Source organism: Hyperolius riggenbachi, chromosome 5 (genome assembly GCF_040937935.1).
Source record: "Hyperolius riggenbachi isolate aHypRig1 chromosome 5, aHypRig1.pri, whole genome shotgun sequence".
Lineage (NCBI taxonomy): Eukaryota > Metazoa > Chordata > Amphibia > Anura > Hyperoliidae > Hyperolius > Hyperolius riggenbachi.
This window is the reverse complement of record NC_090650.1, coordinates 401832315-401860253: the sequence shown is the minus strand read 5'-3', so window position 1 is coordinate 401860253 and position 27939 is coordinate 401832315. Positions and strand designations below refer to the sequence as shown.

The 27939-nt window shown below is 44.7% G+C and overlaps 1 protein-coding gene across 1 annotated transcript in view; it reads right to left on the bottom strand.

Annotated features, from left to right (window-relative positions):
• Positions 1-27939, bottom strand: part of LOC137519140 (fibrocystin-L-like) — a 328027-nt gene that overhangs the window by 41867 nt on the left and 258221 nt on the right. The window contains exons 55-57 of the mRNA XM_068237923.1: positions 17293-17383; positions 3623-3771; positions 370-492 (exon numbers count right to left, since the gene is read on the bottom strand). Coding sequence (XP_068094024.1) covers positions 370-492; positions 3623-3771; positions 17293-17383 — 363 coding nt within the window. The remainder of the gene's footprint in view (positions 1-369; positions 493-3622; positions 3772-17292; positions 17384-27939) is intronic.

Genomic DNA, 27939 nt, shown 5'->3' with positions numbered 1-27939 from the left:
GTGAGATGAGGAGAGGGTATGGGAGTCAGAAACAGTTTTTCATTATGGTGGCATATACTGTAAATACAATTCCAGAGATATCACATGGGAAGTAACACTGAGAACTTTACTTTGCTCCTGCCCAGCAGATATTGTAGTGTTCTAACGCTGCTGAAATTGGGTTGTGCATGATGTATACACCACTTGGGCTGACGATCAGGAGTTTGGAGTGGATACACTATAGACAATGCTGCTAACTGAGTGGGTAGTTTATCCAATTAATGTAGGATAATGTCTTATAATCCAACACATGCATTACGTTTTCTAAGCCCAAAATCCATCTGCAATGGAAAACTGAAATTGCTAGGAAGTAGTGACTGGCTTTCTTACCGAGATTTGAACAGTCTTATTGGAGATTCCATGAGAGGTTGCTGTAGGATTATAGACAATAGGAAGTATACCCATCCCATTTTCTGCCAGGATCACGTCAGAGATCTGTATTGAGTAGGGGGTCTACAAAGCAGAACATAAATAAAGAGAAAAGACCTGGTTATCCATAAACAAGACTGTGGAAATGAGAATAGATTTCAGAAAAACTCCCTCACAAATCCTACCCTGATCATAAATGGTTCCTCTTTTTTCGGATCAGGTTGTTTTGCCAGCCGGTGTCTCATAGATGCCTGTGTTAAATTTTGCCAGTCCGGGAGCCCGGCCAGTCATTTGGGCACCAGGAGGGTTAGGCATTAGGTGAAGAGGTTAAGGTTAGGCACATAAACGGGCGGGTTAAGGTTAGGATAGGTGCCGGATGGGCCGATATTTTACTATTATCTATACTATTATCCCGGCACCCACCTGCTACCTCCCTCTGTTACCCAAGTAGGCTCCATAGTCTTCCAGCATCTATATGGGAGACCAACACCAGTGCCATCATCAATAAAGCCTATCAGACGATGTCTAAGGCAGCTGAAGAAAATCAGGCCCTAGTATGGTTTAGGTGACACAGCAGGAAACCTCATAGAGAAATTCCGCTGCTGTGATTGGTTGCTGTTTCAACTGTTCTCCAATGACAGCACCCTTTACAACTTTTAAGTTTTCTTTTAGGTTGTAATAATAACTATATCCACACTATTTGGCCAATTGCAATGCTCCAAGTTGTAGAGGGTGCTGTGATTGAACTTTTCCCTATGTACTTTGACCCTGGGTAACCTAAATCATAATAAGTCCAAAATCAGCATTCCAAAGAGAGTGACGGTACTTCTATTACCGAATTAGTCCTCAAATCTTCAGTCTGTTTTGTCTTGTGCAGACATGCAGGTAGAAGGTGAGGCTGTAGTGCAACAAACAATTAACAGAAAGGATCATTGGTTTCAACTCTAGTTGTTGTTGTTGCACAGGTCTAGTACAGCTCCCTACAAGACCTGCACTACAACAGGGGCTATAAAGCAACCCAACAAAATTGCCAGTTCATTTTTCAGTTACATATGTGTGGTACGCGTACCCCAGGGGGTACGTATGATGGCTTCAGGGGGTACTCGGGCTTGATATACTTAACCAAGAATAACAAATTTAGATTTTTAGAAAATGATATATCTTATTTAACCAACACCAAATTTGTATTTTAGCTAATTAAAAGCAATAGTAAATGCTTGGAAATTGTTTAGAACCAATTATGTGCTACAATTAAATATATATTTGTCAAGGGGTTCTTGTGATAATGTTTACTATGCTAGGAGGTACTTGGTGAGTACAGGGTTTTAAAAGGGGTACATACCAATACAATGTTGAGAAACACTGATTTAACACATGTAAAATATACAATTTGCGTGCTGTTACCCATTCCTATATCCAGTCTTTTCAAATATTATGTTATGCTTGTCTATGTTCATTGAGCAACTGCAATTTTTCTAAATTCTGAATTTAGTTGCCAAAACAAAATTAAAAGTATGATTTAACTCCTTAAAGGGAACCTTAATTCTAAAAAAAATAAGTTTCACTTACCTGGGGTATCTACCAGCCCCCTGCAGCCATCCTGTGCCCTCACAGTCACTCATGGCTCCTCTGGTCCCCCCGCTGCTAGCTAGTTTTGTTTTTGTCAACTCTGCAGGGTTGGGCCGAGACAGAGGCGAGAGAGGCTCCAGCCTCAGGGCGCAGTGTAGGAGGGGCACACAACTCACTCAGCTATCATTCCCCTATTGTGTGTGAAGCCAAGAGAAATAAGAAAAGGGGATACATGGCAGTGACTGCAAGCCAGATAACTAGAGATTAAGGTGTTGGGGGCCCTGGGGCGCCTCTTACTCTAATAGCAATCAGTTTGTAGCAGCTGGGGTGAGAGGGATGGAGGGGAGCACTTTGGTGTATCAGCCTTTCTGCAACTCGGAGTCGGCGGGCCACCACGCGCACCTTTGCACGCATTTCCACTGGTGCAGGATGCTATTGCGGACATTAACACAAACATTTTTATGCATTGCACCTGCAACGTGTAAAAATGTACGTGTTAATGTCCACGATAGCATCCTGCACCAGCAGGAATGCATGCATAGGTACGCGTGGCGGCCCGCCGACTCCGAGTCGGCAAAAACTAAACTAGATGGTGGCGGGGGATTTGAATTAGTACCAAAAGTAGGTGAAAAAGTAGTATAAAAATCATTTTGAGTATTTTCTTGCTAGCTGGTGGTTCAAAAAGGAGTTTTATTGACACGTTTTAAGGAATGAAAGGTATTTGCATATGGGTCAGGGAATGGTTTCAAACAGTCTCTTATGTACCTAAGGGCTCGTTTCCACTAGTGCGGCGTGCGTCTGGCAGACGCATGCCGGCACTGAGCGGGTGGGCGGGATCGCAGGCGAATCCCATGAGCCGTGCCATGCACGGCTATGGGATTCGCAACCTCCGCCGCAAATTCTGCGGGGGGTTCCGGCCGAATCGCTCCCGCAAGCGATTCCGCCGCGACGCCGTCATCCCCTATGGCAGAGTTTCCCGTGCGATTCATGTGCGGGGAAACTCTGCGAAACCGCGATAGTGGAAACGGGTCCTCAGAGTAAGTACTTAAATAATAATACCATTTTAATTCTGATTTACCTCAAGGATAGAGAATACTGGGAACTAGCACTGGAGGACATAAGTGACCCAACTCTGGCTCACTCTCTCTATCTTTAGCTCCTAACATTTGTCAATAAAATGCCTTTTAAAACACCAGCATGCAAAAAAAAAAAATTACTCAAAATGATTTTGATTGTACTTTTTCACCTATTTTTAGGCCGTTTTTCCATTGCAAAGTGCTGAAAAGTTATTCAGGGCCATGTGCAATTCACATTTTCACCTGCGTTTTCTCCTAGGTGATATTTTCACAACGTAAATAAAATACCTTTTACACCCCCAGCAAGCTAATACTCAAAATAATTTTGACAGTACTCTTTCACCTACTTTTTGTTATTTTTCCACTGCAAAGTGATGAAAAGTTGATTTCAATTGAAGATTAAAAATGATCTCCTTGGAGAAAACTCAGGATAAAAGTATATTGCATATGGCCCAATGTATGATAAAATCCATCCAGCTCTGCAGGTTCATGTATCTTCTCCAAAGTTCTCTAGAAACATTGATTAGGCACTTCAGTCGCCCACACAGAAAATTCCCTCTGTCACTTACCTGGATATAGATGCCGTAATCCCAGCACCGCCATACTGTAAATTGCCTCACACGGGAGCAGACTGGCAGGTAATCTCCATTCATGTAGACTCCATTTAAACCACCATGGGCTTCATTGTTGTACCACTGTGAATTAGGGTTGTAGTAACCTGCAACACCAACAGTCCACAGCTAAGACACTGAACACTCAGAAACAGCAGATAACAAAGTACATTTACCGATTTTGGGCTGGGCATGGTAGGATTTAATATTCCGTCAGATCTTTCACTGTCTGGAATTAGGTCTTCAGCCAGACTTGTGATGTAAGAGCCTTGAGTGAATTTTTCAATAGGGATGAGTGAAAGTGAGTCGTAAGTTTGATCTTGTGGCAAATTGAGCCTTTCTTGCTTACCAAACTTTTCCAAAAGACAGACCCAGTGATACTTATGTGGTTGCTTTCTTGACTAATGTTTTTAGGCAAAGCGTAGGGGAGATCAGAACTGATCTGACCACAGGCAGATATAAAGGGGGTGGAGGGAGGGTTTTTTTTTTACTCCATTTTTAAATTTCATTATGTTAGAAGCTAGGGATAGATGAATGGGGCCCGGTCCAACTCACTTCTTCTCTTAAAGCGGATCCGAGATGAAAAACTAACTATAACAAGTAACTTGTCTATATATCTTATGTAAAGTTTAGACAGTTTACACAGCAAATCTAGCTGCAAACAGCTTCAATAGAATATGATTTATAATAGCAAATATATCTGCGCCAAGGAACAATGGAACCGCCGCTGAGAAGAACAATGTCCAAAAGTTCAAAAGTCAGGCATACATCAAAGGTCAGCGCAGGTTTAGAAAGTCATTGTATGTAGGGAATGATAAATACTTCACCACAATATATCAAATGCTCAGAGAGGTAGGTATCCGCCAAACATCAAAGCAAGAAAAGGCTTACCAGCTCCCAACAGCGTACGTTAAAAAAGGGCGTTGGGAAAAAAGGGCGCAGGGTTTTAAACGATAAGCATGAATAACGTTTAAAAAAAATTGTGCTATATTTCGTTTAAAAATAATGTTTTATAAAGTTATAAATCATTAAATAATGTGTATGAAATCGCAATTGTAAAAACGTTAATCTTCCCTGTTTAAAAAGTGAAATGTATAATAACGTTGTATAAAAGATTAATAAGAATTTTACTAAAACTATACCTAACCCTACTCTCACACAGAACCCTCCCTGTACCTATACCAAACCCCTAGACCCCCCTGGTAGTTCCTAAACCTAAGACCCCCCTGGTGGTGCCTAAACCTAAGACCCCCCTGGTGGTGCCTAAACCTAAGGCCCCCCCTGTTGGTGCCTAAATCTAAGGCCCCCCTGTTGGTGCCTAAACCTAAGACCCCCCTTGTGGTGCCTAAACCTAAGACCCCACTGGTGGTGCCTAAACCTAAGACCCCCCTGGTGGTGCCTAAACCTAAGACCCCCCTGGTCGTGCCTAAACCTAAGACCCCCCTGTGATAAGCATTAATAACGTTTTTAAAAAAATATTGTGCTGTTTTTCATTTAAAAATAATGTTTGAAAAAAATATTGTACTGTTTTTCGTTTAAAAATAATGTTTAAAAAATTATAAATCATTAAATAATATGTAATCATGAGAAGCAGTTATAAAACATTAAAAGCCCTCCCTTAAAGAACATAAACAAATACCAAGCACAGAGCTCTTCCGCTTCCTCTAGATCTCCCATTTCATTAATAAATACATTAGATCTTGCAAATCGCTGCTTACTAGAACATGCTTTGAACATGTCTGCGCTACGAGCCCAGGTTCCCCAGGTCTTATTTCACTACTATATAAAAACGCAATCTCGCCCTTAAACTTGCCAAAACCACAATATATCTTAAGATGGGAGAAAGATCTCAATAATACTTATGAGATAGAAGATTGGCAGCACGTGTGGAGAGATACCCCCGTTCTTTCCATAAGCTCCGCTCTAGTGGAGACCCAGTATAAAGTACTCTTGCGATGGTATCTGACTCCAGATCGTATCGAGAAATTTTGCCCAACGAACAAGGGGTTATGTTTTAGAGAATGCGGCCAACCTTTTTACACGTGTGGTGGTCTTGTGCAAAAGTACGCAGATTCTGGATTAGAGTCTACCAAGTAATATACACCACCATCCGAATGCAAGTGCCTAAGCTAGCAGAAGTAGCCCTCCTGGGGATAAAGCCTCCTGAACTCACAAAATCCCAGCATAAACTTTTAATGCATATATGTCTAGCCGCCAAGAGAGTGATAGCAGCCTCCTGGAAAACTTCATTGCTTCTCTTTAGCTCATTTAAAACTAAATTTAGCCATGCGCTCTGCTTCGAGAAGATGAAAGCCATTTTAGATGACTCTCTCCAACAATTTGAAAAAGTGTGGAAACCGTACTTCACCTACTATTCTCACTGGCTCCCAGTTTCTCTTACCATTGTTTAACTTAATACGCATACACCCCTGGGACGGAGGGGGGACCGGCGGAGTGGCAAATGGTTCTTCTTTCTCTAAATCCCTTCTTTTCTATCCTTCTTTCTTCATACTTCTTCCTTCCTTTAAATGGCCCTGTCCCATTTACCTAGCTATTCCTGTAGCTACTAGCTAAGAGACTATATTAATCTGAGAATACTTATCTCTGGAGTGAGTTAACAATTTAGCTATTCCCAGACTATTTTACTAGAAATAGGGTACTTTCAGTGGAGAGCTATTGGGCCACTAAGACTGTGTGGTGGCACTGGCTACCATTATACTGTTATACCCTTAGCTATTTGTTGACTTTTCAGAGGTGTCGGTGAATGATGCCTAGTGCCGCCGAAATCTCTGCTGTTGCAGACTTTGATGTACCTTATGTAATGCACATTTTATTGCAGTTATATATATCATACATGTTTTGTATGGACTTGTTCACTTAATATTGAAAATAATAAAACGATTGTGATAAAAACATTAAAAGTCTCTGGGCGCCGCTTGTAAAACGTTATTTTTCTCTGGCGCCCTTTTTTCCTTTTGGGCGCCCATTAAACGATATTTATTATGGGAGTGAATGGCGGCACCCTTTTTGTCTACTTGCCTCATGCGCCCAAATTTCCTGCCTCCCTCCCAACAACCCACATTATAAGGTTGTAAAATGGCTCAGGTCACAGATAACGTCCAGGGAACATCAGACGTCGTGAAGATCCAGTGGACATCCATATGGAGGTAAAGTTTCAGGAATTTATATAGGAAAACAAAAACGGCAATATCTAAGCGTAACCCGTTTATTTAGATAATTTATATTTCTTTAAAAGGCAGTAGATATAAAAACAATAACTCACATACGGGGACCATAAACTGCGAACCCCAGTAGATTAGCGCACATGTAATGGTCAATCGTAGATCAATAGACAATGGTGCCGCCTGTTACCTTCCCGACCGGTTTCGCAGTCTTGCGTCATTCCCTGATTCCTGAAACTTTACCTCCATATGAATGTCCACTGGATCTTCACGACGTCTGATGTTCCCTGGACGTTATCTGTGACCTGAGCCATTTTACAACCTTATAATGTGGGTTGCTGGGAGCTGGTAAGCCTTTTCTTGTTTTGATGTTTGGCGGATACCTACCTCTGAGCATTTCATATACTGTATTGTGGTGAAGAATTTATCATTCCCTACATACAATGACTTTCTAAACCTGCGCTGACCTTTGATGTATAATAGAATATGATTATTTCTTCCTGATACAATGACAGCAGCCATGTTGTTTGTAAACATTACACACAGACAAGCTTACCTGCACCTTCAGCACTCAGCCTGTGAAAAAAAGCGAATCCCCTCCTCCTCCCTCCTGCCTCTGAAATCTCTGGCTAGTAACACCTCCCCCTCCTCCTGCCCAAACTGAGCTCCCATGAGCCCTTCCTACTGCAAAGGCTCTCTGAAAAGCTGTGGGCGAGGCTTGTTTAGTTTATAGGGAATTAGAGTATTAAAACAAAAACAAAAAGGTATTTGGCTTGAGGAATGCTCTATAAACAATAGGAAAGGAACAACATTATGCAATGAGTAAAAGTTCATCTCGGATCCACTTTAAGCCTTATTTTCATATCTTATAACCACTTCAGCCTTCAGTGTCGTTTCACCTTATGCATCCAAGCAACTTTCACCTCCCATCCATTCGCCAATAACTTTATCACTACTTATTACAATAAAATGATCTATATCTTGTTTTTTTTCCGCCACCAATTAGGCTTTCTTTGGGTGGTATATTTTGCTAAGAATTATTTTTGTCTAAATGCATTTTAACAGGAATATTAAGAGAAAAAAAAAATCTTTATTTCTCAGTTTTCAGCCATTATAGGTTTAAAATAATACATGCTACCATAATTAAAACCCATGTATTTTATTTGCCCATCTGTCGCAGTTATTACACCATTTAAATTATGTCCCTATAACAATGTATGGCATCAATATTTTATTTGGAAATGAAGGTACATTTTTTTCAATTTGCATCCATCACTATTTACAAGCTTACAATAAAAAAAATAGTAATGCACTCTCTTGACATGCATATTAAAAAATGTCAGACCCTTAGGTGACTATTTATGTTTTCTTTTTTTAATTAAACATTTTATTTGGGTTTTTTGGAGTAGGGAGGTTAACAGATAATTTTAAATGTAATTGATTGTGTATATTTTTTAAGAAATGTATGTAGATGTAGTTTTACTATTTGGCCACAAGATGGCCACAGTCATTTTTTTGTTTTTCATCCTGTAAGCAAGAGGATGAACAGGAACTGAAGGGATGACGTGAAACTTAGAAAAATTGTGCCTTTTCAGAGAAGCTGACGGTTTTTCATGTGGAGACATGGATCAATGAATGGGAACTGTGTTCCCATTCATTGATCTCTGGGCTAACGGAAGGTGGCAGGAGAGCGTGCCCCACTCAGCTGCAGCAGGGCAGGCTATCTGGATGGATATATTGTCCAGATAGACGTAAGTGGTTAAGCCAGCAGCAAGCAAGAAAATACCCAGAATGATTTTGATAGTTTTTTTCACCTATTTTTTAGGTACTTTTTCAATTACAGAGTGCTGAAAAGTTATTTTAACCACTTCAGGATTCGGCGTACGCTTAACTACGCCCCTGAATCCTGAAGTGGATTGCATGGCCGTTCCATGTCAGTTCACGGAGCGTGTCTCCGTGAACACCCTGCGAGCCGCTGATCGCAGCTCGCAGGGTAAATGTAAACACACGGGGAAGATCTTATATATGCTGCGCAGCAGCGCCGTAGAGGAGATCGGCGATTCCCGGCCTCTGATTGGCCGAGGACCGCCGGCACCTGATAGGCTGATAAGCACCTCATAGGGAGAGAGAGGGAGGGAAAGGGAAGGAGGCCCGGAAGCGCTGCGGAGGGGGGCTTTGAAGAGCCCCCCTGCAAGCGCAAGCAGCCGGCAGCGATCAGACCCCCCCAGCAGGACATCCCCCTAGTGGGGAAAAAAGGGGGGAAGTCTGATCGCCCTGGCTGCTAGCTGATCGGTGCTACGGGCTGGAGAGCCCACACAGCACCGATCAGCAAAACCACCCCCTGGCACAGAAGTGGTTAAATAATAGGTGAAAAATGATCTCCTAGGAGAAAACTTGGGAGAAAAAGTGAACTGGATCAGGCCCAGGGGCCGTTTTAATCACTTTTTCTCTTAAGTTTTCTTCTAGGAGATATATTTTTATCTTCTGTTTAAAATTGTGTTTAAAATGATTTTGAGTGTTTTCTTGCTTGCTGGTGCCTGAACCACTTGAGGATCAGAGGTTTGCAAGCGCGAGCTGCTGTCTAATCTCACGCTTCGTGAGATGTAGCAATCCTGCATTAGGCGGTCCTGGGGAAGCCACTCTGCTGCTGCCATCCTGCGTTAGGCATTTTATTGATAAGGTGTGAAAATATCACCTGGGAGAAAATCTAGGAGAAAAAGTGAATTGAATAAGGGCCAGGGGCAGGGAGATAATTGTAATCCTCAAGGACAGATACCTGGTAACTAGCTGTATTTTACCAACTGAGAACTGTGATTTATAGGGTTATTGTGTGCTGAGTACTAGATAGGTAGAAGTGTGTGTATGCCACCACTACTAGGTAGCTTGGTCACAAAGCCATAGGGAACCAAGGGGTAATCCCAGCCCAAAAAAAAGTATAATCAAGTTTACAGTTGAAGGAGTATACAGGATAACCACCAACCTAGCTGGAAAGATATACATTGGTTATCCCCTCATCCTATGTACATACATATTTGTAGAAAAAAAAAAAGCAAATTATGATTTTTTAAAGAGACCCTGTAACAACATTTTCAGCCTTATTTCTTCTATCCTATAAGTTCCTATACCTGTTCTAATGTGGTCTGTGTTACTGCAGCCTTTTCTAGTTGCACAGTGGCTGTGTTATCTCTGTTATATGATCTAATCTTCTCTCTTCTGTCGGCTCTGTCGGCTGAGGCTGCAATGTGCGGAATGTGCTGCACTGCTTGTCATTGGCAGAAGCTATACACATCCTCTCCAAGCTCTGTATGAGTCAGAGACTGAACTACTCTCAAGCCTATCACACTCTAGTTAGAAGCCATATCTTTTGTTTGTAAACACTGCCTAAAAATGGCAATTACAAGCCAGGATTGCTACAGGGAGTGGCAGAAACAGCAAAGAGGGGCCCAGGAGTACATGATGAATAGAATGGTATGCTTTTTATTGTAAGAATTTTAGAGTACAGATTCTCTTTAAACAAGGATTAGTACGCTAATGGGGCATCAACAGAGTAAAGCTGTTATGAGTCAGGTCATTTGTTCATAATTAAAACATTTGTTTTTTTACAAAGATGACACATACACATCATCAAATTGGAAAACTTGGATAAAATTGAGCTCCTGATTTTCTTGACCTTCGCTGCATCACCCTCCCCCCCCCCCCCAGATATTCATATTATGATCAAACAGCATGACCTTCTGCCTCCCAGGCCCACTTCTTGGGCACCACACTGGACTCTGCTCTTTCCTTCAGCCCTCACATTCCAGTTGTTAGCTGTGCCTGTCAATTCCACCTCTGCAACATCTCCAAGATGCGTCCCTTCCTGACCCCGGACACTACCAAGCTTCTCATCCATGTGTTCTCTGTTTTAACCACTTAATGACCGCCTAACGCCGATAGGCGTCGGCTGGTCGAAGTGGTGTTATCATGGAAACGCCGTTCCATGTCAGTTTACAGAGGGCAGCGCCGTAAAGGAGATCGGCGATCCTCGGCCTCTGATTGGCCGGGGATCACCGACATCTGATAGGCCGCCCAGGGGAAGGAGGAGAAGGAGGGAAACAGAGCGAGGCGGAATATCGCTGCGGAGGGGGGCTTTGAGGCCCCCCCCCCCGCTAAGCAGAAATAGCCGGCGGTGATCCGACCCCCCCAGCAGGACATCCCCCTAGTGGGGAAAAAAGGGGGGAAGTCTGGTCGCCCTGGCTCAATCCTGATCTGTGCTGCAGGCTGGAGAGCCCACTCAGCACAGATCCTTAGAAAATCCCCTGGTCCTTAAGTGGTTTTTAAATTAACTTAATTGATATGCACAGGAAAATTTGCATTCCAAATTTGTATTCCAAAAAATTCCCCAAATCACATTCCCCAAATATTTGAAATGCTTATGGGTACAATCCTCCATTAGGAGTGACTGATGCAATTTCAGTACTTCAAAAAAGGACTCACCACTTCTTTATTTGCACTATATTTGTTGCCAGGAAAGGCACAGAATATTGAAACTGATCCTGAAGTGGATAGGGAGCCAGTGTAGGGCTTTGCAGAGGGGAGACGTGAAAGCAGAGCGGTGTAATGAATGGATGAGTCTAGCTGCCGGATTCATGACCGATTGAATCAGAATCAGAATTTATTTTGCCAAGTACAACGTGAGTTGTACCTGGAATTGGTTTTGGCACAACAGGGTTGGTGATGGTATGATAAATATACGGTTGATACATACATACAGTGCATACAGATACAGTAGATACATATAGTAAGTACAATGCATATACAGAGCATATATTATAAGGCATAAGTAGAATGATACATAAAAGATGGGCCCAGGAGAAAGGACCGGTGGAAATCCGCTGCTGTCTTAGGCACTTAAAACGCTCCTGCAGCGTTTTGAAAGGGAGCAATGCACCTTGCACCAATGCACTTTGAACCGGGGAGGCCTGATACTAGCCAGTTGCATTCGTCAAGGCAGGATATGATGCCCTCATCTGTGCACAAGACCTGCCCATCCTATATCTCTGAGCTCATCCATATATGCATACCAGGCCATCCACTCTGTTCCTCCCCCTCCACCTGACCGCCCCATGCATTTCTCACTCCCATGTATGACTCCAGGACTTTTGAAGAGTCGCCCCCACCCTATGGAACACCTTCAAGCAAGCCCTCAATGCACACACTTTTCTAAGATGGCCTCTACCACACCTTAATTCTTTTCAGAAAATCATTGTGAGTAGAGGCCATTTTATATAGTAAATACATGGAAATCTGTTTGAGGCATTTACTGCCTCTGACTGAAGCCAATCCTGATGTCATTTGCTCCCTTACTCTTTTTTCTCTCCTAGAAATTGCACTGTCATATCTAGCTTGCTTTGTAATTTAAACACATGTGAGCACCGCATAGATCATATTTCAGCAGTTTCTGCAGAGGGGTGAGGTGTATTTCTCTTCTCAGCCTCCTGTCACACTGAACAGCCAATCAGTGAGGAGCAGGAATGTGAGATGGGAGATATCAAGCTTCCCTCTCCTCAGGAATGTACCACAATAGAGCTGTGCTGACTGAGGAGATTATTTATAGCAGAGACATTTATGATTATATTGGAATGCTTGCAATGTAGGATCAGGATGTAGACTACACAATAAACACAGAGCAGTGGAAAAATGAAATTTGATTTTGTGGCTGACAATCCCACTCACTTTAACGTATATATATATATATATATATATATATATATATATATATATATATATGTATATATATATATGTATATATATATATATAAAATCGGATGTATGTGTGTGTGTGTGTGTGTGTATGTGTGTGTGTGTGTGTATGTGCCGCGATCACGCGAAAACGGCTTGACCGATTTGAACGAAACTTGGTATACAGATCCCTTACTACCTGGGATGATATGTTCTGGGGGTCTCGTGGCCCCCCTGCACACCTGGGCGGAGCTACAAACAGCAAATCAGATTTCACCCATTCAAGTCAATGGAAAAAATGGAAAAGGCTGCCATTCTCACAGTAATCAAGCTAGAGTCCCCACACTTGGCACAGTTGGTCACTTGGTGATCGATGTTACAAATCTAGGAAAGGTGGGAGGAGCCTAACACAGCCAATCAAATTTCAGCCGTTCATTTTAAATGGAAAAATGTAAATTGCAGCCATTCTTAGACTGTTAATCGCAGGGTTCTCAAACTTGCCACAGTTGGTCACTGGGTGAATGCGATTAAGATTCAAGAAAGTGGGTGGAGCCTACAACTGCCAATCAAAATTCACCTATTGATTTTCAAGGGGAATATTAAAACTGCTGCCATTCTTACACTGTTAGTGGCAGAGGCTTAAAACCTGGTACAGTTGGTCATTGGGTGACTGGGGTCCAAATTCACTAAAGGGGCGGGGCCACAAACAGCCAATCAGATTTCCTTGCTGGATAAACTGCTTCCATTCACACATTTTTGATGCCACGAACCTGAAAGCTCACAAACTTGGTCATTGAGTGACTGTGTGTCAAGGTTACAAAAAGTGGGCAGAGCCAAAAATAAAGTTCACTAGGAAAATATAAACTGCAGCCATTTTTACACTGTTTCTGGCAGGGTTCTCAAACTTTGCACAGTTGGTCACTGGGTGAGTGGGATGGATATTCAAGAGTGGGTGGAGCCTACAACAGCCAATTAAAATTCACCTGTTGATTTTCAAAGGGAATATTTACATTGCTGCCATTCTTACACTGTTAATAGCAGATGCTTCAAACCTGGTACTGTTAGTCACTGGGTGACTGGGGTTCAAATTCGGAAAGGGGGCGGAGACACAAACAGCCAATCAGATTTGTTTAATTTCAATGAGAATATACAAATAATTGATACCAAAAGCCCAAAGCTCATAAACTTGATCATTGAGTGACTGTATGTTAAGGTTAGAAAAAGTGGGCGGAGCCAACAACTGCATTTTATTCCAGGGGAAAATATAAACTGCAGCCATTCTTACACTTTAAATGGCGGGGTTCCCAAACTTGACACAGTGGGTCACTGGGTGACTGGGATTAATATTCAGAAATGTGGGTGGAGCCAATAACAGCCAATCAAATTTCACCTATTGATTTTCAAGGGGAATATTTACATTGCTACCATTCTTACACTGTTAATGGCAGAGGCCTCTTAGCTGATAGGTGACTGGGGTTCAAATTTACTAAAGGGGCGGAGCCACAAACAGCTATTCAGATTTGTTAGATTGATTTCAGCCATTCTGTTATTGGCAGGGTTCTCAAACGTGACACAGTTGGTCAATGGATGAATGGGATTAATATTCAGGAAAGTGGGTGGAACCTACAACAGCCAATCAAAATTCACCTATTGATTTTTAAGGGAAATATTGAACCTGCTGCCACTCTTACACTAATAATGGCAGAAACCTCAAACCAGCTACATTCAGGCATGAAGTGGCTGGGGTTCAAATGCAGTAAAGGGGTGCAGCCACAAACAGCCAATCAGATTACTTTACTGGATAAACTGCTACCATTCACACAATTTTGATGGCAGAAACCCAAAATCTTAAAACTTGGTCACTGGGATTTTCTGGGATTTATATTCAAAAAAGTGGGTGGAGCCAAAAAAGAAAATCAAAATTCACCTGTTGATTTTCAAGGGGAATATTTACATTGCTGCCATTATTGCACTGTTAATGGTACAACCCTCAAACCTGGTACAGTTGGTCATTGGGTCACTGGGGTTCAAATTCAGAAAAAGGGGTGCAGCTACAAACAGCCAATCAGATTTGTTTCATCTCACTGGTAAATTACAAATTATTGATGCCAAGGACCCCAGAGCTCACAGACTTGGTCATTGAGTGACTGTGTGTCAAGGTTACAAAAATTGGGCGGAGCCAAAAACAAATTTCACTAGGAAAATATAAACTGCAGCCATTCTTACCCTGTTAATTGCAAGGGTTCTCAAACTTTGCCCAGATGGTCACTGGGTGACTGAGATTAATATTATGGGAAGTGGGTGAAGCCTATAACAGCCAATCAAAATTCACCTGTTTATTTTCAAGGGGAATATTTAAATTGCTTCTATTTTTGCTCTATTAATAGCAGATGCCTCAAACCTGCTACAGTTGGTCATTGGGTCACTGGGGTTCAAATGCCAGAGAGATGCAGAGCCACAAACAGCCAATCTGATTTGCTTAATTTCTATGGGAATATACAAATTATTGATGACAAAGACCCCAAAGTTCACAAACTTAGTCATTAAGTAATTGTGTGTTAGGGTTAGAAAAAGTGGCCGGAGCTAACACCAGCCAAATACATACCCGGGCAACACCGATTCATCAGCTATTATTCATAAAAGTGGATGGAGCCTACAAAAGCCAATCAAAATTAATCTATTGATTTTCAAGGGAAGTATTTCATTACTGCCATTCTTGCACTGTTAATGGCACAAGCCCCAAACTGGGTACAGTTATTTATTGGGTGACTGGGGTTCAACTGCAGAAAAGGGGTGGAGACACAAACAGCCCATAAGATTTGTTTCATTTCAATGCAAATTATTGATGCCAAAGACTGCAAAGCTCACAAATTTGATCACTGAAGTAATTGTCTGTTACTATTACAAAAAGTGGGCATAGCCAACGCCAGCCAAATACATACCCAGGCAATGCTGGGTCATCAGTGGGCGGAGACAAATAGAAATTTCACTGGGAAAATGTAAACTACAGCCATTCTTACACTGTTAACGGTAGGGTTCTCAAACTTTGCACAGTTGGTCACTGGGTGACTGGGATTAATATTCATAAAAGAGGGTGGAGCCTACAAAAGCCAATCCAAATTCATGTATTGCTTTTCAAGGGGCATATTCAATTGCTGCCATTCTTGCACTGTTAAGGACACAAGCTTAAAACCTGGTACAGTTGGTCATTTGGTGACTGGGGTTCAAAATCAGAAAAGAGGGCGGAGCCACAACCAATCAGATTTGTTTCATTTCAATGCAAATTATTGATGCCAAACAATGCAAAGCTCACAAATTAGGTCATTAAGTCATTGGCCTCAATTCACTACACTTATCTCCTGTCTTTAATAACTCTTCTAGAGTTGTTACCATGGTGATAAGGCATGTAGTATTCAGGAAACATTTTACCTCAGGCAAGCCTAAAGTTAACTCTTCTGTCTTTAAATTAACTCTCCAATCCTTAAAATAACTCCAGAGTTAAAGACAGGGGGCCATATGCAATTCACTTTTTCACCTGACTTTTCTCCTAGGTGATATTTTTAAATTTGTCAATAAAATTCAGTTTAAGCCATCAGCAAGCAAGAAAATACTCAAAATAATTTTGATAGTACTTTTTCAATTACTTTTTGGTATTTTTTAGTTGAAAAGTGCTGAAAAGTTGTTTTAAATAGAAGATAAAAAATTATCTCCTAGGAGAAAACTCAGGTGAAAAAGTGAATTGCATATGGGCCAGGCTGTTAATTAGCTGCATGTGAAAATAACTACAGAGGAGGTAAATTAACTACAGAGGAGGTAAATTAACTACAGAGGAGGTAAATTAACTACAGGAGAGGTAACTTAACCTCCCTGGCGGTAAGCCTGAGCTGAGCTCGGGCTATGCCGCGCAGGGGGAGATCTCAGCCCCTGGTGGGGCGATTTACATGCTGTAAATTGCTGTGCGCGCAGCCAGCACTTTGCTAGCCGCGCGCACAGCTTGATCGCCGCTGCTCTGCGGCGATCGGCCGCACGCAGCGGCTGAAGAGGGCCCCCCCCCCCGCCAGAGCCCTGCGCTGCCCGGCGCAATGAGTTCCGGGCAGCGCTATGGGCTGGATCGGGTGTGCCTGACATCAGGACGTCGGCTGACGTCCATGACGTCATCCTGATCGTCGCCATGGCGACAGGAGAAGCCAAACAGGGGAACGCGTTATATACGCGTTCCCCTGTTTGCTATAGATGCCGGCGACGATCGGAATAGAGGGCCACATGCGCCCTCTAGTGGTGTTTCATGTAGCTACCACTCTGGAAGCTTTACATGAAACAAAAAAAAAATTTAAAAAAAAAAGGATTTTTTCCATTTGGAAAAAAAAATTAACCGCCAGGGAGGTTAAGGAATGAAGAGGTAAGATAACTCTCTCACGTGTGGAGGTAAGCTTTCTCTTGCCTTATTATCTCTAGCATGATCTTAGTGAATTGAGGCCATTGTGTGTTAGGGTTAGAAAAGTGGGCGGAGTCAACACCAACCAAATACATACCCGGGCAACGCCGGGCGTCCAGCTAGTATATATATATATATATATATAATCAAGTGTGGATTTGAGGTCCGCATAACTCACTCATCCCCGCTACTTTTATCATTTGCAGGTCCTTTTCCAGCATACAGTTAAATAAGTGCTTCTTCTTTGGTTAGTATTTAAGATTTAACTGAGTTTATAAATAAATTCTCACCTGAACAAGGTTCCCCACTAATGTGGTATCCGGCCCAATCGAATCCAGCCACCACGTTATCCTGCAGTACTGTGTTACTGCCTTCATTTATCTGAATGAAAAGAAGGCACAAAACAAAATATTTAATAATATATAAACCCAGGCACTGCAAGCTTTATGAGTACCGTCTTTTAATAAAATTAAGATGTACTACTACACTTAACTTTATTTATTTATATTATATATGTTTAAGACACAGGCCAATACACAGTAAAAGTGTACATGTAAATAAAGAATATAAAAAAAAAAAAAATAAAAAAAAAAAAAGTGTACCTGTGATGGCGAGAAAATGTATACACTCCAGAAAGTTCCTCCAGTGCCCTCCAGGCTGATTGGTAATTCGCCGTCCTCTGCCTGGATTGTCTGGAATCTGACCCTGAAAAGCCTCCAGTTGACGCAGACGCAGTACGGCCGTATGCGCTCCACCGTCACGCTCCTGTCGTCAAGAGCACTCTGTGTTTGCGCAATAGTACTACGCAGGCGCAGAACTCTCCCAGTGATGGGGGCACGTGTGCGGTCAGGCCGCACATGCGCAGAACGCCCCTGAGTTTAGGGCTTTCCGGTTGTGATTCCAGATGGAAGAGGAGGATGGCAAGGGAAGGGAGTGATCGGTCTGAAGGGGGTTAAGGAAGCACCAGGTATGTATACATTTTCTTTCCCTTGCCATCTCAGGTTCGCTTTAACTTTTTCTCCTGAGTTTTCTCCTAGGAGACCTTTTTTACCTTCTCTTTAAATTAACTTTCCAGCACTTTGCAATTGAAAAAGTATCAAAAGTACGTGAACAAGTACTATCACAGTTATTTTGAGTATTTTCTTGCTTGTTGGTGGTTTAAAAGGCATTTTATTGGCAAGTTGTAAACATATCACCAAGGAGAAAAACAAAAGTTTCCTTCTTAACTACCTTACAACCGCTCCACGGGCGTGGCCGCCGCGGCAGCCCTAGGACCGCCTAACACCGATTGGCATCAGGTCCTGGAGCCGGCTACTGCAGGAGATCGCACGCAGGCTGCGCGCGCATCTCCTGCTTGGGGGAGGAGCTCCGCCCCGCCTTCAGTCTCCAAGCGGCAACCGCCGCTCAGAAGACTGTTAGACGGTGTAATCACCGTCTATTTACATGTACAGCGCTGGAATCAGCAGCAGCGCTGTACTGGGGACTGCGATAATTCAGGTTGGAGGGAGCTCCGAGATGCCTTCCAGTGCATCACTGCTGAATATGCAAATCAACCATTGTTGTCCCTGGAAGCTAACCACACCTCCAAAAGCACTGAATGCAATGATGTATCAGCTTGTGTCAAGCATGCAGATCAGGGGCTCAGACTGAGTCAGACTGGATTAGCTGCATGCTTGTTTCAAGGTGTGTGATTCAGCTGCTACTGCAGCCAAAGAGATCAGCTGGACTGCCATACAACTGGTAGTGTTTAAAGTGAACCTCCTGACTAAAAATCTACTCAGCAGAACTGAAAAGCCTTGGTGTTTCTTTAACATTTCCACAGCATCAGAACTTTGTTTTTCTTACCATCATTTTTAGCTACATTTTTAGCTAAGCTCCACCCATCAAAGAAAACTGCCCGGGCTTTTTTTCCCTTATGCAGTGCAAAGCATGATGGGATTTCCTATGTTGTTATTCACATTGCCTAGCAACTGGGAGGGGTGATCAGCACACAGGATAGTTGGAACTGTGTCTCATGCTACCTGTCACCTCCTTTCAACCAAAAAGATGGCTGCCCTCATGAAATCAAACATTGCCTGTTCTTTTAAAACAGGGTGGGTGAGAGATTATATTACCTATCTATTATAACTAATGTAACTTAATGACAGTATGTTTGTTTAGGCTGAAGTTCCTCTTTAAAAGGAAAAATCCATATCCCTCTCAGTTTAGGTTCCCTTTGAACATTAAATAATTCACTCCTCACTTTGCAGCATTGAAATAAAGTGAAATAAAGTGAATGCTGTATGCGATAATCTTTATCTGCACTAACAGTAACTCCTTGAAGAATTTCATTGAGGCTAGGTTTACGGTAGCTGTTGCTTTGCATTCCCTGCAACAGCAGGAACACAACGCAATGGAATGCATGCTAACTGCATATTGCGTTGCATACAGTGAAGCATACATTCAACAATAAGTATGGTTCACTGTCACTTTTAACACCAGCAATTTGCAGTAACGCACTGCATGTAGTGCATTACAATGTCACGCACCATTATATTGCAACGCAGCCGCTGCTCTGTGAATGTCACATAGGTGGTGCATTGCAGGACAGCAAGCCACACTACAAAGCGCCCATTATGCCGCACCGCAATGCACCACTGTGATCGTAGCTCTAAGGAATACAACTTTACTTTCTTTGGCTGTTTTGAGGGTGTGTTACTGCAATAGTACAAACTCTACTTTCTGCAATCCTTGCTGTGGTCCAGAATGACCAAACTGAGGCCTGCAAACATCCAGTCCAGGTTTACTAGATCACTGATATTCTCCAGAAGTGTTGGAAGAACACAGTGCAGTGTGCTTCACTGAGCAAACGGTGAGCATGCTACTTCCCCAAATCCCAGTGCAAATGCACATCCGCCTGCAAATAGGCGAAGCAGTAAATTTAGTGCATGTGGCAAGTGGACTAATTGGGCGTCGCCACAGGGAACAATGTATTTTAGCAGTATTTGGGCACCGGAGAGGAAATTTCGACACCTGATTTTTATTGGGCATCCAAATTACGGCTCAAACGCCTATGGTGGTGCCCAAGAATTTGGGGTTCATCTGCGGCAGTGGGAGGTGAAGGGGTGGGTGGGTGATTAGGGGTTAGGTAGGTAGTTTGTGCAGGAGGTGGTTTAAGGGTTAGGGGTTAGGTAGGTTGCTTGTGTGTGTGTGTGTGTGTGGGGGGGGGGGGGGTTGTTTAAGGGTTAGGCGTCAGGTGGGAGGGTTCTGTGCAAGAGTAGGGTTAGGTTTAGTTATAGTTATATAGCTAAACCTAACCCAAACCCTTTACTACAGTATAGTAACATATATAATACAGATATTTTACACGTTATAATAAAATATTAAATTTAGGACATATTGGATATTGGATTTGATACCGATATTTTACTATTACTGAGTGCCCAAATGTCCAAACGCATTTAATTAATGTACTCGCAAATAGGTGTTAGCACATGCACAACTGGTGTGAACACTACTACGCATGCGCACGTCAATAAACGTGAACTAGAGCTCACTTCTAATTAGCTATGATAGCCCACTTGACCTTAGGTTAAAGGTCACACAAGGAATTATGGGTAATGGGTTCAGCAATAGGAAATGAAACCAAAAGGTTGTGGTCACCACTAGACACAAACGTGCAATTTACAATGCAAATGCTTGTTCGCAAACAGGCTGGTGTGAGCTAGCCGACACCCCTAGTCTCTACCTTAGTAAAGCAACTCCATGGTGTTTCCAGCAGCTGAAATTCCAATTTAGCAATGTTTCAAAGCAGATAAAAAGCAGATAATTTATAATGGCATTAAAAAAAACAACTGCTGTATCTTGTGGATAACTTATTTAATACACGCTTGAGTTCTCTTTTACAATAAAACAGAATTCTGGGCAAAAGTGGCTTATTTATAGGAAATCTATTCAGGCTGTAGATCTATCCCCATTCTATCCAGTCTGAGCCAAATTAAGTATTTAACCACTATCAGACCACTAATCATCCCTCTTAATGGACCAACAGATGTTTTAAAACCTCTTCCGCTGCTGCTGTACACGTTCGCACGCGCGCATGCTGATGGGTACCATCGGAACTCGGAGAGCCGCATTTGGTGAAAGGGAACAAGAATTCCCTGAACCAATCAAAGTGCCTGTAAGGGAAAGATCATGGCTTCAACGAGAAGCCAATGATCTTTTCTGTAACAACACAGTTGGAGCGCGTATTCATGAACATGGGGACATCTATTGGTAAAAATAAAAAACATAAAAAGAATACACATTTTACACCGTATTTTACACTTTTCACGCAAAAAAAATAATAAATAAATATAATAATAAAAATATAGTTATGGAAGGGACTTGGCATTTTTTTTACTATGTATGGCATGAGGGCATATTACTGTTATAGTTGCAAATAAAGGCTTGTAATTATTGCTATAGTATAAAAATCACTAAAAGGAAAAAAATAAACCTTTATTTCCAAATAAAGTATTATCACCATACATTGTACTAGGGCAGGGATGTCAAACCGGTCCTTCGAGGGCCAAGGTCCTCATTTTTGACACAGCTCAAATTAATCGATGGGTCTGAATCAGGAAAGGTGTGGTCCATCAGGTAGAACAAATTCCTCTCTTTCTCAGTCCATCCTAAACACTGGCATAGATCTGGCCCTCCAGGCCTGGAGTTCGACACCTGTGTACTAGGGGCATCATTTAAACATTAAAATAACCGGGACAAATGGGCAAATAAAATGTGTGGGTTTTATTTACAGTAGCATTGTTTATTTTAAAATTAAAGGGGATGAAATTGGAGAAATAGTGTTTTTTTGTCATCTTTCTGTAATGATCTGCTCAGCTGCCTGTGCAGGCAGGCAGCTTTTTGATCATTGTTCAGGTCTGCATTCTGCAGGTCTCTGGAAGAGAGACTTTTTGTCAGTTTTTCAGCTTGCTGTTGCTGAGGAATTTGCATACGTTTGTCATGCAAATTGCCTAGCCACATCCCTTGTAGAGTTGGGCCGAACGGTTCGCCTGCGAACGGTTCCATGCGAACTTCAGTGGTTCGCGTTCGCGTCCCGCAGGCGAACCTTTGCGGAAGTTCGGTTCGCCCCATAATGCACATGGAGGGTCAACTTTGACCCTCTACATCACAGTCAGCAGGCCCAGTGTAGCCAATTAGGCTACACTAGCCCCTGGAGCCCCACCCCCCCCTTATATAAGGCAGGCAGCGGCGGCCATTACGGTCACTCGTGTGCTGCCTGCGTTAGTGAGAGTAGGCCGAGCTGCTGCAGACTGTCTCTCAGGGAAAGATTAGTTAGGCTTAACTTGTTCCTGTCTGGCTGCATACCTGTTCTGTGAACCCACCACTGCATACCTGTGCTGTGAACCCACCACTGCATACCTGTGCTGTGAACCCACCACTGCATACCTGTGCTGTGAACCCACCACTGCATACCTGTGCTGTGAACCCACCACTGCATACCTGTTCAGTGAACCCACCACTGCATACCTGTGCTGTGAACCCACCACTGCATACCTGTTCAGTGAACCTGCCACTGCATACCTGTTCTGTTCAGTGGACCCGCCACTGTATACCTGTTCATTGAACCCACCACTGCATACCTGTGCTGTGAACCCACCACTGCATACCTGTTCTGTGAACCCACCACTGCATACCTGTGCTGTGAACCCACCACTGCATACCTGTTCAGTGAACCTGCCACTGCATACCTGTTCTGTTCAGTGGACCCGCCACTGTATACCTGTTCATTGAACCCACCACTGCATACCTGTGCTGTGAACTCACCACTGCATACCTGTTCTGTGAACCCACCACTGCATACCTGTGCTGTGAACCCACCACTGCATACCTGTTCAGTGAACCTGCCACTGCATACCTGTTCTGTTCAGTGGACCCGCCACTGTATACCTGTTCATTGAACCCACCACTGCATACCTGTGCTGTGAACCCACCACTGCATACCTGTTCTGTGAACCCACCACTGCATACCTGTTCAGTGAACCCGCCACTGCATACCTGTTCTGTTCAGTGGACCCGCCACTGTATACCTGTTCAGTGAACCCACCACTGCATACCTGTTCTGTTCAGTGGACCCGCCACTGTATACCTGTTCAGTGAACCCGCCACTGCATACCTGTTGTGTTCAGTGAACCTGCCACTGCATACCTGTTCTGTGAACCCGCCACTGTATACCTGTTCTGTTTAGTGAACCCGCCACTGTATACCTGTTCTGTTTAGTGAACCCGCCACTGCATACCTGTTCTGTTCAGTGGACCCGCCACTGTATACCTGTTCAGTGAACCCGCCACTGCATACCTGTTCTGTTCAGTGGACCCGCCACTGTATACCTGTTCAGTGAACCCGCCACTGCATACCTGTTGTGTTCAGTGAACCTGCCACTGCATACCTGTTCTGTGAACCCGCCACTGTATACCTGTTCTGTTTAGTGAACCCGCCACTGTATACCTGTTCTGTTTAGTGAACCCGCCACTGCATACCTGTTCTGTTCAGTGGACCCGCCACTGTATACCTGTTCAGTGAACCCGCCACTGCATACCTGTTGTGTTCAGTGAACCTGCCACTGCATACCTGTTCTGTGAACCCGCCACTGTATACCTGTTCTGTTTAGTGAACCCGCCACTGTATACCTGTTCTGTTTAGTGAACCCGCCACTGTATATCTGTTCAGTGAACCCGCCACTACCACCTACCTACGTGAGTGCACGCAGTGTGATATACCACTCCGTGCATACCCGATATGGACAAAACAGGTAGAGGAAGAGGTAGTGCCAGAGCCAGAGGAAGGCCACCCGGCAGGTCTGCGCGAGGTCGTGTAAATGTAATTTCGTGTGGACCTGGCCCACAGTACAGTGCTCGGAAGAAGGCACGTCCCATCACCTCCCAAGATTGTCAGGACGTGGTTGAGTATTTAGCGACACAGAACACCTCATCTTGCTCAGCCACCAGCGCTACTACTAGCACCACTTCCGCTGCATTTGACACTTTGCAAGAATTATTTAGTGGTGAAATCACTGATGCACAGCCATTGTTGTTACAGCCAGATGAATTTTCACCAGCTCATATGTCTGAGTTACGCGGCAACACTATGGATGTAACGTGTCAGGAGGATGAAGGACCTACTGATGGTGCAAGTTTGGATTTGTCTGAGGCAAGCGAAGCTGGGCAGGATGACTACGATGATGACGGTAATAGGGATCATCTGTATGTTCCCAATAGAGGAGATGAAGAGGGGGACAGTTCAGAGGGGGAGTCAGAGAGTAGTAGGAGGAGAGAAGTTGCTGAAAGAAGCTGGGGCAGCTCTTCGTCAGAAATAGCTGGTGGCAGAGTCCGGCACCATGTATCGCCACCTATGTACAGCCAGCCAACTTGCCCTTCAGCATCAGCTGCTGAGGTCCCCATAGTGCCCACATCCCAGGGTGGCTCAGCGGTGTGGAAATTGTTTAATGTGTGTGCCTCAGATCGGACCAAAGCCATCTGTTCGCTCTGCCAACAAAAATTAAGCCGTGGAAAGGCCAACACTCACGTAGGGACAAGTGCCTTACGAAGGCACCTGGAGAAAAGGCACAAACAGCAATGGGATGGCCACCTGAGCAAAAGCAGCAGCAGCACACAAAAGCAAAGCCACCCTCCTTCTCCTCTTCCTCCTCCATCAGGTGCATTATCTGCTTCTGCCGCTTTCTCCCTTCCACCTTCACAGGCACCCTCCTCCACTCCGCCTCTGCCCTTGAGCGGTTCCTGCTCCTCTGCCCACAGCAGCAGTCAGGTGTCCGTGAAGGAAATGTTTGAGCGGAAGAAGCCAATTTCGGCCAGTCACCCCCTTGCCCGGCGTCTGACAGCTGGCGTGGCGGAACTGTTAGCTCGGCAGCTGTTACCATACCGGCTGGTGGACTCTGAGGCCTTCCGTAAATTTGTGGCCATCGGAACACCGCAGTAGAAGATGCCAGGCCGCACTTATTTTTCGAGAAAGGCCATACCCCAACTGCACCGTGAAGTTGAGAGGCAAGTGGTGTCATCTCTTGCGAAGAGCGTTGGGTCAAGGGTACACCTGACCACGGATGCCTGGTCTGCCAAGCACGGGCAGGGCCGCTACATTACCTACACAGCCCATTGGGTGAACCTGGTGGTGAACGATGGCAAGCAGGGCGCAGCGGACCAAATTGTGACACCTCCACGGCTTGCAGGCAGGCCTCCTGCCACCTCCTCTCCTCCTGCTACATGCTCTTCGCTGTCCTCCTCCTCCTTGGCTGAGTGGCAGTTCTCCTCTCCAGCTACACAGCCCCAGCTCCGCAGGGCCTATGCTGCATGCCAGGTAAGACGGTGTCACGCCATCTTAGACATGTCTTGTCTCAAAGCGGAGAGTCACACTGGAGCAGCTCTCCTGGCTGCTCTTAAGAAACAGGTGGATGAGTGGCTGACCCCGCACCACCTGGAGATAGGCAACGTGGTGTGCGACAACGGCAGCAATCTGCTTGCCGCTTTGCATATGGGGAAGCTGACACACATACCCTGCATGGCACATGTCATGAATCTAGTGGTTCAAAGATTTGTGGCAAAGTACCCTGGCTTAGCGAATGTCCTGAAGCAGGCCAAGAAGTTCTGTGGGCATTTGAGGCGGTCTTACACAGCCATGGCACGCTTTGCGGAAATTCAGCGCAAAAACAACATGCCGGTGAGACGCCTCATTTGCGATAGCCCGACTCGCTGGAACTCGACCCTGCTCATGTTCTCCCGCCTGCTAGAACAGAAGAAAGCCGTGACCCACTACCTCTACAACTACAGTAGAATGAAACAGTCTGGGACGATGGGGATGTTCTGGCCCGACAACTGGACACTGATGGAAAATGCATGCAGGCTCATGCGGCCGTTTGAGGAGGTGACCAACCTGGTGAGCCGCAGTGAGGGCACCATCAGCGACTTAATTCCCTACGCTTACTTCTTGGAGCGTGCTGTGCGTAGAGTGGCGGATGAAGCTGTGAATGAGCGTGACCAGGAACCGTTACGGCAGGAACAGGCATGGGACCAATTTTCATCAGACCCAGCTGTTTCCTCAACACCTGCGGCAGCACAGAGGGGGGAGGAGGAGGAAGAAGAGAAGTCGTGTGCAGAAAACGAGTCAGACTCAGAGGATGATGAGCAAGGTGTTTCTTTGGGGGAGGAGGAGCAGGAGGAGGGGACAGCGGCAGGAGAACAACCTCAGCAGGCATCGCAAGGGGCTTGTGCTGCTCAACCTTCCCGTGGTATTGTTTGCGGCTGGGGGGAGGAGGTTGACTTACCTGACGTCACTGAGGAAGAGCAAGAGGAGATGGAGGGTACTGGATCCGACTTTGTGCAGATGTCGTCTTTTATGCTGTCCTGCCTGTTGAGGGACCCCCGTATAAAAAACCTCAAGGGGAATGACCTGTACTGGGTGGCCACACTACTAGACCCTCGGTACAGGCACAAAGTGGCGGACCTGTTACCAACTCACCGGAAGGTGGAAAGGATGCAGCACATGCAGAACCAGCTGTCAACTATGCTTTACAATGCCTTTAAGGGTGATGTGACGGCACAACGCCCGCAAGGTACCACTGCCACTAATCCTCCTCCCGTGTCCACGCAGTCAAAGACAGGACGCTCCAGCGATCTCATGGTGATGTCGGACATGCGGACGTTCTTTAGTCCAACGCCTCGCCGTAGCCCTTCCGGATCCACCCTCCACCAACGCCTGGAACGGCAGGTAGCCGACTACCTGGCCTTAAGTGTGGATGTAGACACTGCTGTGAACAGCGATGAGGAACCCTTGAACTACTGGGTGCGCAGGCTTGACCTGTGGCCAGAGCTGTCCCAATTTGCCATCCAACTTCTCTCCTGCCCTGCCGCAAGCATCCTGTCAGAAAGGACCTTCAGCGCAGCTAGAGGCATTGTCACAGAGAAGAGAAGTCGCCTAAGTCACAAAAGTGTTAAGTACCTCACCTTTATCAAAATGAATGAGGCATGGATCCCGGAGGGCTGCTGCCCGCCCCAAGACTAAGTCAGTCCCCGCACACACAGCATCTCTGCCTGCACGCCGTGTGACTGGCTGCCTGGCCTGCCCCAAGAAGACTAAGTCGCTCCCAGTCCCTCCACACAGCATGTCTGCCTGCAGGCCGCTTGACTACCTTCTCCGCCACCACCAACAGGGTCCGGGACTCCAGGCGGATTGCTGAATTTTTTAGGCCGCTGCTAGCAGCGGCCGCTGTAATAATTTTTCTGGTGCGTGTACATGACTGCCTAATTTTTCTGGCTGCACTGCGGGCAGCTGCAACAACAAAAGAAAAGGCATGTACATGCGCCCATTCCCCTTCGTGATCATTACCTTGCCGTGGTGAAGGGGCTTGCGTATCACAATGAAGCAATGACCGGCGCCTAGATGAGTGTCTCGGGGGGCACACCCACGATAATAAGGTCGTTGCCTCATTGTGGTCAGACCAAATTTGATCAGCTGGACAGTCACTGTTCTGTCATTCAGCTACATCAGCCAGGCGACCATATGGGCTGTAAAGCCACCAAAACCTGCACTCTGGCCATGGTGCGCACCAGTCCAGCACGGCCGTCACTACACAAACAGCTGTTTGCGGTGCGTTACACGGTGAGTTTGGTGTGTCAGTGTGAAGCAGTACCTTAATTACACTACCTGATTGATGTATACACATGCAAGATGTTTGAAAGCACTTTAGGCCTGTCATTTAGCATTCAATGTGATTTCTGCCCTTAAAACGCTGCTTTGCGTCAAATCCAGATTTTTCCCCGGGACTTTTGGCATGTATCCCACTCCGCCATGCCCCCCTCCAGGTGTTAGACCCCTTGAAACATCTTTTCCATCACTTTTGTGGCCAGCATAATTATTTTTTTTTCAAAGTTCGCATCCCCATTGAA